Genomic DNA, 12,948 nt, shown 5'->3' with positions numbered 1-12,948 from the left:
GGTTGGGGGGGACATACAGGTCTGGGGGGTATACAGCACTGGGGTGGGGGACAAACAGCTCTGGGGGTATACAGCACTGGGGTGGGGGGGACATACAGCTCTGGGGGTATACAGAACTAAGGTTGGAGGACATAAAACTCTGGAGAGGTATAGAGCTGTGGGGTTGGGGGGACATACAGTTCTGGGGTGTATACAGCACTGGGGTGGAGAACATACAGCTCTGGAGGGCATACAGCACTGGGGTGGGGGGGACATACAGTTTGGCGGTGGGACGCTGGCAGCGCTGCAACTCCTCTCTTCACCTGTGGGATGGCAGCGCAGCAAACCACGCGCTAGCTCCACCCACAGATGAACTTCAGTGCCCCTGCACGCAGCGTTCAGTAGTGAATTCTGAGTGAAATTGTAGATTTAAAAGGCCGGCAGAAAGGAAAGTGCGGCTGTTGACCCCAGGGGCCAGTAGAATACTTCACCGCCTTTGCTGACAGCAAGTGGGCCACCTCCGGCGGTCCAGGGCCCTGGCACTTGCTCGGGTGCTGAGGCCGGCCCTGGTAAGGAATAATAATGAATGCTTAGAAATATAGGTAGATAATTATATATCATGCTATACCATCCTGAGTATGGCAGCGCTCGCTAATCACTAGTTACGAATATCAAGCACCCGAACATAGTAGTGCTCATTCATCACTAGTTACGAATACCGGGCACCTGAGCATGATAATGCTCGCTCATCACTAGTTATGAGTACGAGACACCTGAGCATGATAATGCTTGCTCATCACTAGTTACGAGTACGAGCCACCTGAACATGGTAGTGCTCACTCATCACTAGTTACGAGTATGAGCCACCTGAGCATGGTAGTGCTCGCTCATCACTAGTTATGAGTACGAGGCACCTGAGCATGGTAGTGCCCGCTCATCACTAGTTAAGAGTACCAAGCACTTGAGCATGGTAGTGCTTGCTCATCACTAGTTACGAGTGTGCCGCCCCAGCATCGGATCGAACCGCTTCGGTCCGGGGGTGGTGATTGCTCGTGGCTCGAGGGTCTCCGGACCCGGGGGCTAGGGGCCACACTCAAATGTAAAAGGGATTATTTACAGGGGATTTAGTATAGTTCGTGACGCCACCCGTGGTGTACGGTAATTGGGGGGAGTACCGCTGCTGCCATTGGGAGTACCCGGGGTGATGGAGTGGGGCAGCAAGATGACGTTACCCTCCACGGGTAGGGGTAGGCCCCGGGACTCTGGATGGTGGGTTGCAGGGGAGCGCAGGGTTAGGTGGTAGCAGGGGATGACTGTGTACTCACTCAGGCCAGTTATCGTGGTGGTGGATGATGTTTTGTAAAGTCATTACACACACATGCTGCAGGTGAACCAAAAGTCCCAGTGCACTACTGTCGCTTGGAAAAGAGAGCACGTCCAGATATCCGCTCCCACTAGTATTGCTTTTGCTGTGTCCCAATTTAGTCCGACCTCTCGGGAGCTTTGACTCCTCGGCCCCTCACACTATGAGGGCCACTACTTCCCTTCTCCTGGGGGCTCCAACCCCCTTGTTCCCTCTCTCTCTGGAGAGTTTCCACTTCACTCCCTTTCCCTTTGCTCCCCTGGAGCCGACTGACTTGTCACCTCCCACCAGTCTGCTTAACCCTTCGCTGGGCGGCCCTTTCCTCTCTAGACCCACCCACTGGTTTGTATGTCCTGTACTAGTGTGAGTGTGTATTGGGGGTTGGTAGCAATACCACTGGGTGGAACCTGAAACCAAGGAGGGTGGGTTCTGCACTATAAGGACAGGAGTGCAGTTCCCTGCGACACCCTGACTAGTGCAGGGGCGTCACTTTCCCCCTTGGTTATACGGAGCTCGTCCCCGAGCTACAGGACACACTGAGGTTTATTGAAACTGCTCCTGTAAGGAGAAAAAGGGGTAACATTTTAATGACAGTTCATCCCACACAGGGGAGACATATTCTTAAACGTTGCAAAAGGAAACTCACGGAGTCCACATTCCCGTGTCCCTCTCCCTTCAACCCGCCACCTAAACAACCTGAAGCCCGCTGCTTCCTATTTGGTTCCGTGACAGGGTTGAAGTCCTGGAGGCAAAAAAGACGACTCTTAAAAGTCCTGAGTAACCTGGTAGCCGTTATCCTGTTGTGCCAACCCCCACCAAGGCCCCCTGGTGCTGTCTACCAGCACCGCACCATCCAAGGCCCTGATGGTCTTTTCCCTGTAACAAAGTGTGGAAAAAGGTTCAACAAGGATGACACAGTCTAATTGCAGCATAAACTTCTCCTGTCACCTTCCATCAGAGACCCTTCAGCCGATCCCTGACAGCCTTCTCCTTTTAAACTGAACACTGGAGAACGTTCAACAAAGGTGACAGTCCTGAAACAGTCATTTTTCAAACTTTCAACAAAACTAGTAGGTAGCCATCCTCGTTCAGCTACCGCTACTGCATATGGATTCCTGCGGCTCCGGAAGCTACCAGGTGGCCACGCGGCGGAACTGGCATCTCAATAGGCTTCTCCTCCGCTGTGGTGAGTGGAGGAACCGGCTGTGTCGCAGCCGGGGGTGCAAAGTCCGGATGCTCCGTATTGGGGTACGGGCCCGGTGATGCGGCCGGGTCTGGTCGGGCCAATGCTGGGATAACCGCTGACGTGGCCTGGTCAGATGGTAGATTCAGGGGCTCTGCAATCTGCGATTCACAAACGAGGACTGGAGGTTTCTTTGCGGTGTTGGGATTGGCAACTCGGCATCCGCCGGGGATGAGGGTGACGGTGGAGGAGTTCTTGCAGCGGGCGGGGGCAAACTGGATCTCACAGCCGCATAGGCCGGATCAACTGAGACTGGGTAACTACTTACCTGCTCCTCGCGTGGGACTTCTATCTCACGGGCTCGCATCGCCATTGCCAGGCTCCTCCTCTCTTCCCTCCAATGGTTCAGAATGAAGATGAATTGCGTCTGCATCCTCCTGCAGAGTTGCCTTCTCCACACCGTGTATCCTCACGGTGTGGAGTGTTGCCTTCTGTCGGGTCTTGGGTGTTAGGAAACCCCTGGGGTTCCGGTCACTTTCGGATTTGACCATTGTCGACGGCTCCAAGCCTAGTCGGGGTCCGATGGCCCTGCCTTTGTGCTTAGCTTCACTCCGCTCCCCGGCTCGGTACCGGCGGGCCACCGCCCGACCCCGGTCCTACGGTTCCGCAGAGATCCACTAACTCCTGCAGACGGCCACCACCGTCTGCCAACCTTGCTGTCAGTGCCTGGGCTCCGACCCAGACACTTGCAGTTACAGCCCTCTCACTTTCACCTCTCTAACTACTCTCTGACTGCTTTCCCGCCTCCAGGCCTGTGAACTCCTCGGTGGGTGGGGCCAACTGCCTGGCTCCGCCCCACCTGGTGTGGACATCAGACCCTGGAGGGAGGCAACAAGGGTTTTTGGTTGACTGTTGTAACAGTCTAGGGTGGAGGTGTGTATGTTGGTATGTATGTGACTACCTGGCTAGTCCAGGGCATCACAGTAGTGCTCACTCATCACTAGTTATGAGTACCGAGCACCCGAGCATGGTAGTGCTCACTCATCACTAGTTACGAGTACCGAGCACCCGAGCATGGTAGTGCCCGCTCATCACTAGTTATGAGTACCGACCCCTGAGCATGGTAGTGCCCACTCATCACTAGTTACGAGTACCAACCCCTGAGCATGGTAGTGCTCGCTCATCACTAGTTACAAGTACCAAGCACCTGAGCATGGTAGTGCTCACTCATCACTAGTTACGAGTACCGAGCACCCGAGCATGGTAGTGCTCACTCATCACTAGTTACGAATACCGAGCACCCGAGCATGGTAGTGCTCACTCATCACTAGTTACGAGTATCGAGCACCCGAGCATGGTAGTGCTCACTCATCACTAGTTACGAGTACTGAGCACCTGAGCATGGTAGTGCTCGCTCATCACTAGTTACAAGTACAGAGCACCTGAGCATGGTAGTGCTCGCTCATCACTAGTTACGAGTACCGAGCACCCGAGCATGGTAGTGCTCACTCATCACTAGTTACAAGTACAGAGCACCTGAGCATGGTAGTGCTCACTCATCACTAGTTACAAGTACAGAGCACCTGAGCATGGTAGTGCTCGCTCATCACTAGTTACGAGTATTGAGCACCTGAGCATGGTAGTGCTCGCTCATCACTAGTTACAAGTATCGAGCACCTGAGCACGGTAGTGCTCGCTCATCACTAGTTACAAGTACAGAGCACCTGAGCACGGTAGTGCTCGCTCATCACTAGTTACGAGTATCGAGCACCTGAGCATGGTAGTGATCGCTGATCACTAGTTACGAGTACCGAGCACCCGAGCATGGTAGTGCTCGCTCATCACTAGTTACGAGTATCGAGCACCTGAGCATGGTAGTGATCGCTGATCACTAGTTATGAGTACCGAGCACCCGAGCATGATAGTGCCCGCTCATCACTAGTTACGAGTACCGAGCACCCGAGCATGGTAGTGCTCGCTCATCACTAGTTACGAGTATCGAGCACCCGAGCATGGTAGTGCCCGCTCATCACTAGTTACGAGTATCGAGCACCCGAGCATGGTAGTGCTCGCTCATCACTAGTTACGAGTATCGAGCACCCGAGCATGGTAGTGCTCGCTCATCACTAGTTACGAGTACTGAGCACCCGAGCATGGTAGTGCTCGCTCATCACTAGTTACAAGTACAGAGCACCTGAGCACGGTAGTGCTCGCTCATCACTAGTTACGAGTATCGAGCACCTGAGCATGGTAGTGCCCGCTCATCACTAGTTATGAGTACCGAGCACCCGAGCATGGTAGTGCCCGCTCATCACTAGTTACGAGTACCGAGCACCCGAGCATGGTAGTGCTCGCTCATCACTAGTTACGAGTATCGAGCACCCGAGCATGGTAGTGCCCGCTCATCACTAGTTACGAGTATCGAGCACCCGAGCATGGTAGTGCTCGCTCATCACTAGTTACGAGTATCGAGCACCCGAGCATGGTAGTGCCCGCTCATCACTAGTTACGAGTATCGCGCACCTGAGCATGGTAGTGCCCGCTCATCACTAGTTACGATGTAAATGTAGCCTAAACCAATCAAACATCATATATACCCCCATGTAGAACCACTACAGCTTGGCACACAAAAAACAAACCTATACACTGCTCCATCGACAAGAAAAAAAACTTTATTTGTCTCAGAAAATGGCGACACAGACCACATTTTATTCTTACAAACATTTTTTAAGAGACTAAAATAATAAAACAAAACTATGCATTTGTTATGGCCGTAATCGCACTGACCCAAAGAATCAGGATTCCGCGTCATTTGTACCTAACGATGAACTAAACCCAAAACAACGGTGGAATTGTATTTCTTTTACCCCTCACCTCTCATGAATTTTTTCCCCCATTTTTCAGTGAATTATGTGGTGAAGTAAAAGGCGTCATTCCAAACTACAACGCTCATCCCGTAAATAAGCCCTCCCAGGGTATGGAGACAAAAGTAAAAAGTTATGGCTGTTGGAAGAAGAGGAGGGAAAGATGAGTAAGGAAAAACAAAAAAAAAATCACAAAATTCCCCATATACAATAGTGTAGACATCGCGCTATTCCCTAGGAATAGGAAAAGGTACAATGGACGCCAAGGAGACTTTCAGTAGGCCTCATTTATCAAAATAATAAAGCTGACCTTGTTGCCCCTGGAAACCAATCACAATGCAGCTTTTATTTTCAACAGCAGTTTCCAAATTGAAACGTCAGCTGTGATTGGTTGCTATGGGATACATGTTTTGTTTTGTTTTTTTCCCATTGGTAGACATGAAGTATCCTGGACGTAACGCGCGAATAATTTAGTTCAGTGCGCGCCCCCGTCCATCCCGCGTACATGCACCCGCATACGTTAACCGCTTAGTGCAGTGCAGAACAGACCTCATCTACGCATGAGCGGCTCTCAGCAGCTCAGGTGGCGTCACCGCGCACGCGTGTTGCAGTTCCTCCTAGTTTCAGTTACGTCTCCTCCTTCTCTGGCTGTGAATGTGACCGGCAGAGGCGCCCCGCCGCCCGCACCCACCTCCTCCAGAGCCCCGTCCCGTCCTCCCTCCTCCTCCTGTTTCCCCGGCATCGCCTGGCCTCATTTTTCAAACAATAATAGGCAGTGTGATCCCACCGAGCGCGGGAGAGCGGCCGGCAGCAGCGGAGGGGACCGGGGCACGGAGGAGGAGGCGGTGGCATGGCAGCCAGCTTCGGCAAGATCCAGATTGGGATCTACGTGGAGATCAAGAGGAGCGATGGTGAGTGCTGTCCATTCATTCTGTGCAGGGGCCGCCATTGTGCCGGCGTCTCCCGGGGAGGGCAGGGCGCTGCAGAGGATGGAGCCGGGGTGACTGCGGGCTCCGGGCACTGCTCTGTGGGGGCTGGGAGCTCATCGGACGATCATTGTCTGCGATCTGATTGAAAATGAGCTGGAAATGCGATATAGTGGTAATGGTGACAAGATGGCATATCTGCAGGGGGTGCAGACTGTGGGCTGATGCTGGAGAGTGGGGGAGCTGAAGGGTGATGGATCAATATGGCACAGGGGAGCGCAGAGGACCACGGCGAGGAATGGAGCGCAGAGGACAGACAGGCCGGAGCGCAGAGGGGGCGACTGCAAGGGACGGGCCGGAGCGCAAAGGGGGCAGCCTGCGAGGGACGGGCCGGAGCGCGAAGGGGGCAGCCTGCGAGGGACGGGCCAGAGCGCGAAGGGGGCAGCCTGCGAGGGACGGGCCGGGGCGCGAAGGGGGCAGCCTGCGAGGGACGGGCCGGGGCGCGAAGGGGGCAGCCTGCGAGGGACGGGCCGGGGCGCGAAGGGGGCAGCCTGCGAGGGACGGGCCGGGGCGCGAAGGGGGCAGCCTGCGAGGGACGGGCCGGGGCGCGAAGGGGGCAGCCTGCGAGGGACGGGCCGGGGCGCGAAGGGGGCAGCCTGCGAGGGACGGGCCGGGGCGCGAAGGGGGCAGCCTGCGAGGGACGGGCCGGGGCGCGAAGGGGGCAGCCTGCGAGGGACGGGCCGGGGCGCGAAGGGGGCAGCCTGCGAGGGACGGGCCGGGGCGCGAAGGGGGCAGCCTGCGAGGGACGGGCCGGGGCGCGAAGGGGGCAGCCTGCGAGGGACGGGCCGGGGCGCGAAGGGGGCAGCCTGCGAGGGACGGGCCGGGGCGCGAAGGGGGCAGCCTGCGAGGGACGGGCCGGGGCGCGAAGGGGGCAGCCTGCGAGGGACGGGCCGGGGCGCGAAGGGGGCAGCCTGCGAGGGACGGGCCGGGGCGCGAAGGGGGCAGCCTGCGAGGGACGGGCCGGGGCGCGAAGGGGGCAGCCTGCGAGGGACGGGCCGGGGCGCGAAGGGGGCAGCCTGCGAGGGACGGGCCGGGGCGCGAAGGGGGCAGCCTGCGAGGGACGGGCCGGGGCGCGAAGGGGGCAGCCTGCGAGGGACGGGCCGGGGCGCGAAGGGGGCAGCCTGCGAGGGACGGGCCGGGGCGCGAAGGGGGCAGCCTGCGAGGGACGGGCCGGGGCGCGAAGGGGGCAGCCTGCGAGGGACGGGGCGCGAAGGGGGCAGCCTGCGAGGGCCGGGCCGGGGCGCGAAGGGGGCAGCCTGCGAGGGACGGGCCGGGGCGCGAAGGGGGCAGCCTGCGAGGGACGGGCCGGGGCGCGAAGGGGGCAGCCTGCGAGGGACGGGCCGGGGCGCGAAGGGGGCAGCCTGCGAGGGACGGGCCGGGGCGCGAAGGGGGCAGCCTGCGAGGGACGGGCCGGGGCGCGAAGGGGGCAGCCTGCGAGGGACGGGCCGGGGCGCGAAGGGGGCAGCCTGCGAGGGACGGGCCGGGGCGCGAAGGGGGCAGCCTGCGAGGGACGGGCCGGGGCGCGAAGGGGGCAGCCTGCGAGGGACGGGCCGGGGCGCGAAGGGGGCAGCCTGCGAGGGACGGGCCGGGGCACAGAGGGGACTATTGCGAGGGGCAGGCTGGAATGCGGAGGAGGCGACTGCAAGGGACGGACTAGAATCCGGAGAGGGCATCTGCAAGTGATGGGCCAAAACACGGGGGGTGACTTCAAGGGACAGGCTGGAGTGCGGAGGGGGCGGCTGCAAGAGAAGTGCCAGAGCGTGGCGGTGAGGCTGTGAGGGACTGGCCGGAGTGTAAAGAGGGAGCGAGTACGAGGGACTGGAAGGAGCAAGGAGGGGACGACTGCAAGAGGTGAACCAGAGTGCAGAGGGGACAACTGAGGGGGATGGACCGGAGCGCTGAGGGATGTACGTGGACAGGGAGGGGCTGGCCAAATCGCAAAGGGGGCTATTGCGAGGGATGGACCGTAGCGCGGAGGTGGTGACTGTGAGGGACAGGCTGGAACGCGGAGAGGGAGTAACTGCGAGGGACGAAGCAATGAGGGGAATACTGCAAGGGACAGAGCTCACAGGTGGGACCGCGAGGGACGAGCTGGAGAATGAGGAGTTGGATATTGCAACAGATTTACCATAGCCCGTGGCTTTTGGCGTTTCGGCCCTGTCCCGGTACCGGAGTCTGGTGGTTATCTGGAGAGGGCACACAGGCCTGGCACCGGGTCCAGTCCTCCTCGCTGTGCCCATTTCTCAGTGCTGTACAGGTAACACCTCGGGGTATTACTGACTAGTGATCAGGGTGGGGGGTCACCGTGGGGTGAGCTGCTGGGTGTATGTTGTGGTGTCACTTCACCTAGCAACCAGCACGGCTGCATAACGACGGAGCGGACAGACGGCTCCAGCGCTGGTGGCTGCGCAGTCTCGGGTTTCATTAACACCTTTCTCCCCGTGTCACGGCGTCTTTGTCTTGTGATTCTTCATCTTTTGCTGCTGGCTTGGTGTTTTGGTGGTTTGCAGTCAGAGCACATGTGAGCGCTCTCCTGGCCTGTACAGCCGCATCCTAATGACGACTATTAACTCCGCGTGGCCCAGTGTTGCAGTGTCCGCAGCCCACCACCCCGCTCTGTGCTCCCCCCCAGTCTGATCCGTGTGGCTGGATGTGAGACCCCGGCGGTGGATTTGCAGTTGCCGCACGTTGTGGTGACGCGCTCCCCCCTCGCTGAATGTTTTAGGTTATCATTGCCACAGTAACCGGGATCACTACAATGAATGACTTAATTGTGTCAGACGCTCGCTGCGTACGTTGCACTGCTGCCGGGTGGGTATGGCAGACGTAACGCTCATCTTCTGGGCCTAGGATAAGGATTTGTGGGTGCACAACTGTGCGTTATCCCCTTATGACCTACAGGAAATCCCGTGACCTCTTATTTCCTTTGATTTTGAGGATGCTGACCTCCATGTCATGGAAACCAAAATGCCATAAGGAAGTGAAGCCCCCTCCTCTCCAGGCAGGGGACCAGAGCTGAGCCTCTCCTGCACGAGGTGTGCGGAGCACTGCGTCTGGTGCCCGGCCCTGCCGGCTGATTGGTCCGCACTTCATATCCTCCTATCCCTGGCACTGCATACAAGTACCATGACTTGTTGCTATGGCCAGGTTGGTGGGGTGTAACATGGTCCTTATGGTCCTCACCTGTGCCGCATCCTCCGTGACCGCTTGTGACTGGTTACTCTGCGGTGTCACAGGGCTGATGGCGTGACGCCATCCTCCTGCATCACATCAGTGTAACATACCGCGCATGGGAGTATTGTGGCACAGACAACGCCGCACAACTTTTATTGCACAAGTTTCGAGTTTCGTCCTCTGATCTTTTCATCCAGCGCTGCCGTCGTCTGTAAACCATCACAGATGCCCATAGCTCCGGATGGCAGTGTTTGGCTCTCTGCCCGTCCCGTAGACTTCGATCGGAGTCGAGATGTAAATATTCGACCATTGTTGTATTCAAACATGGGGCTTGTTTTGATGGAATTGTAACATCTGGTCCCAAATGTCTGATGTGTCCTGAAACTGTTACTTGGACCCTCTAGCGCTGGCTGTGGCTTCAGGTGAGCCGCTGTCTGCATTAACTTCTATGGGCACCTACTGCCCTAGAGTCTCAGACCCCAGATTGTGAGATTTGGCCCCTCTCTGACGTGACGTACGTGTGTGGAGCATTTTCAGGAGCCATGTGCCAGCTGTGTCTTACATCCAGAATCTTCCCTTCACAGCAACAATCAGAGCCAGCTTCTGATTGCTGCTGTTTAACCACTTACATGCTGCTTTCAGTCTCTATCAATCAATTTACTCTCTATGAATTCAGGGTTTTCTGGAATTTGATATTGATCACCTGTTCTTGCTATGTAGTGGGCCACCACTATCAGATTATCAGGATAACAGCTCCATCAACCCACAGATCAGCTGTTTAAAGGGAATCTGTCACCAGGTTTGTGCCACTTAATCTGAGAATAGCATAACTTAGGGGCAGAGATCTTGATTCCAGCAATGTCACTTACTGAGCTGCTTAGTGTAGTTTTGATAATCTATTGCTGATTAATCAGGGATTTTATCATTACAGGACTACTTCGCGTGCTGCAGATAGTCCAGCATATTCATGAGCTCTGTATAACTGCTAGATATGAAGCAGAGAAAACATTGATTTTATCAAAATGACAGCAAACAGCTCAGTAAGTGACACATCACTAGAATCAGAGTCTCTGTCTCTACATTATGCCGCTCTCAGATGGGGGAGCAAAAACCTGGTGACATTCCTTTTAAAAGGGCCGCACCAGTCTTGTGAGAGCGGCAGACCCTTCATACCATGCTCAGAGTAGCGCTGTACATTTTGCTGTGACTATGCCCGTTCCTGTAGCTTTTTGCAACCGAGGCCTAATGAAGTAAAGGATCTGAGCTCCCAATGTCGAGGACGACCAGTTTACATCACACAGATCTGCAAAAGGTGCGCAGTGATGAGGCGGCAGCACCCGCTGACCGCTCTAGACTCTACAGTCATTATACAGCAGCGACACTTTCTATCTGACGTGTGCCAGGACCTGCAGATCAGTGGGAGTTGGGGTCCTGAGACCCCCACTGATCGTTCAGTGAGGAGCCCTCCGCTCTTACATGAGTGGTGCTTCGGCTCGCAGGCCTTCTGTGAGTGTTCACCTGTGTGCGTGCTTGTGGTTCCTGAGCGGGGGCACTCGTGACAAGTGTTTTGAGTACATTCTGTTGTAATTTACGCCGATTTTTGTGGCAGATTTTTTTTAAATGAATTTGTCCCCCTTACGCTTCGAAAAGTTGGCAAATTTTGCATTGCACAAACATTTTGCAACATTACTCCAGAATTCTGGTGCAAACGCTTTGATTCGGGGCCCAGGTGTCCTACGTCCGTCACATATTTCGTAATTTTGTGATACCATAGTCCTGAATTCAAAGGGTTAATTCTCTGAGAATTGTCGAGAAAACTACCCAATACCAACTAGACGTCTCAACGATTTATACAACGCTCCCAGAAAAGCAACCCCAAAAAATTTAAGATTTATTGTATTAAAGAGAACCATGACATAGTGGTCGGAATACAAAATGGCGTCAAGTAGGATATCCCTGGATATCGGGGGTGGGAGGGTCTCTATATTGAGAAGTTCCCCAGGGGAACACCTGTCTATAAGGCCCCTAGTTATGATGTCTGGGCCTATAAAGGAAAGAGAAGCTACAGTGTCGGGCTGGGGGGGCTGTAGTCTGACGTCTAGGGGCCGTATAGGTGAAGATTCCCCAATACGCACCTACCGCCAATACCCACAATGGTCCCATTTGATGCCCTCTTGTTTGTAGACCACTATGATGTGATGCTGCTCTGACCATCGCTGGTTGGGTTCATGCAGGACAAAGCTATTCAGTTACTTATGTGGACCTTGTAACATATGAAGCCATCAGTATTGTATCATTTTCTCCTATATGGTAGGACACTGAACAGACACTTCTCAGTGAAATACCATGACCAGTGGAGAAAGGCCTAGCCGAACTGATGCAGCCGAGAATGTGCAAGACACAACTGTCCGGCAGGAGCACGCCGGTGATTTGTTTTCCCATCTCTTAATCAAATAATAATGTGTATGCTACCTATAGCAGTCTTAGACCATTACATGTCTGCTCTGGCATCGCGTCTGCATTTGTGACCTGCCGAATCACAGGTTTGCTGTCCAAGTCAGAGTGTCTGACTCAGGCACATGTAGAAAGTGACCTCTTCTCCGCACCGCAAACATAGCATGCTCCAGCAGGTCACAAATGTGGACAAGTGACGCCGGAACAGCCCTGGAAACAGCAGAAGACTGTACACTCTGCATGCCCATTATAACGTGTTAAATGGGAAGGAAATAGATCACTGGAGTGCTCCTTTAAAGGGAACCTGTAAGGTCCTGTATGCACCCAGAACCACGAGCAGATCTGGGTTCTTATTGCTAATCCCTGCCTAACCGTCCCTGTATCTAGTACCCTGTTTCCCCGAAAATAAGACACTGTCTTATATATTTATTTATTTTTTTGCCCCTAAAAAAAGCACTAGGTCTTATTTTCAGGAGGTGTCTTATTCTCGAGGAGACATGGTTTCGGGTAAGTTTACCCCTCACAAAAAGCAGACCCCCCCCCCCACCTTCCCAGGATTATCATACTTACCAGCCCCGGGTGTCTGTGTGGCTCCCAGATCTCCCAGCACGTCACCCTCCCCGGCGTCTGGCCAACAAACACATCAGATCACACACACACATCAGATAGCATACACTTTTATATACAGACACACACACACACATCAGATTCCACATCATTCCTTCCTGTGCTCTCCGGTGGGCGCTCCAGGCAGATGTGCTGCACATTGTACTCTCCTGCGTCCGGCTAACACTCATAAATCAGACACTCGCACATCTGATCACATACACTCACGAAATCGCACATACCGTTACAATCACGCGCACACACTCGCCACATCCAGTGATACCACGTGCTTCCGGCCATGTGATACTCCCACAGGTCCTGGAAGATCCACTGCACAGT

General features: G+C 55.3%; 1 protein-coding gene across 4 annotated transcripts in view; it reads left to right on the top strand.

The window, feature by feature from the left end:
* The first annotated feature begins 5,987 nt into the window (after positions 1 to 5,987).
* KIF2A (kinesin family member 2A) overlaps positions 5,988 to 12,948 on the top strand; it is a 186,389-nt gene continuing 179,428 nt past the window's right edge. For 2 of the 4 annotated variants that reach the window (XM_075326312.1, XM_075326303.1), the window contains exon 1: positions 5,988 to 6,300. In XM_075326312.1, the coding sequence (XP_075182427.1) occupies positions 6,240 to 6,300 (61 nt within the window). In that variant the 5' untranslated portion in view covers positions 5,988 to 6,239. The remainder of the gene's footprint in view (positions 6,301 to 12,948) is intronic. The other 2 variants (XM_075326328.1, XM_075326320.1) reach the window with 1 other exon arrangement.

The sequence above is a fragment of the Anomaloglossus baeobatrachus genome, chromosome 1 (genome assembly GCF_048569485.1).
Source record: "Anomaloglossus baeobatrachus isolate aAnoBae1 chromosome 1, aAnoBae1.hap1, whole genome shotgun sequence".
Taxonomy (NCBI): Eukaryota; Metazoa; Chordata; class Amphibia; order Anura; family Aromobatidae; genus Anomaloglossus; species Anomaloglossus baeobatrachus.
This window is presented reverse-complemented; position numbering and strand designations above follow the sequence as displayed.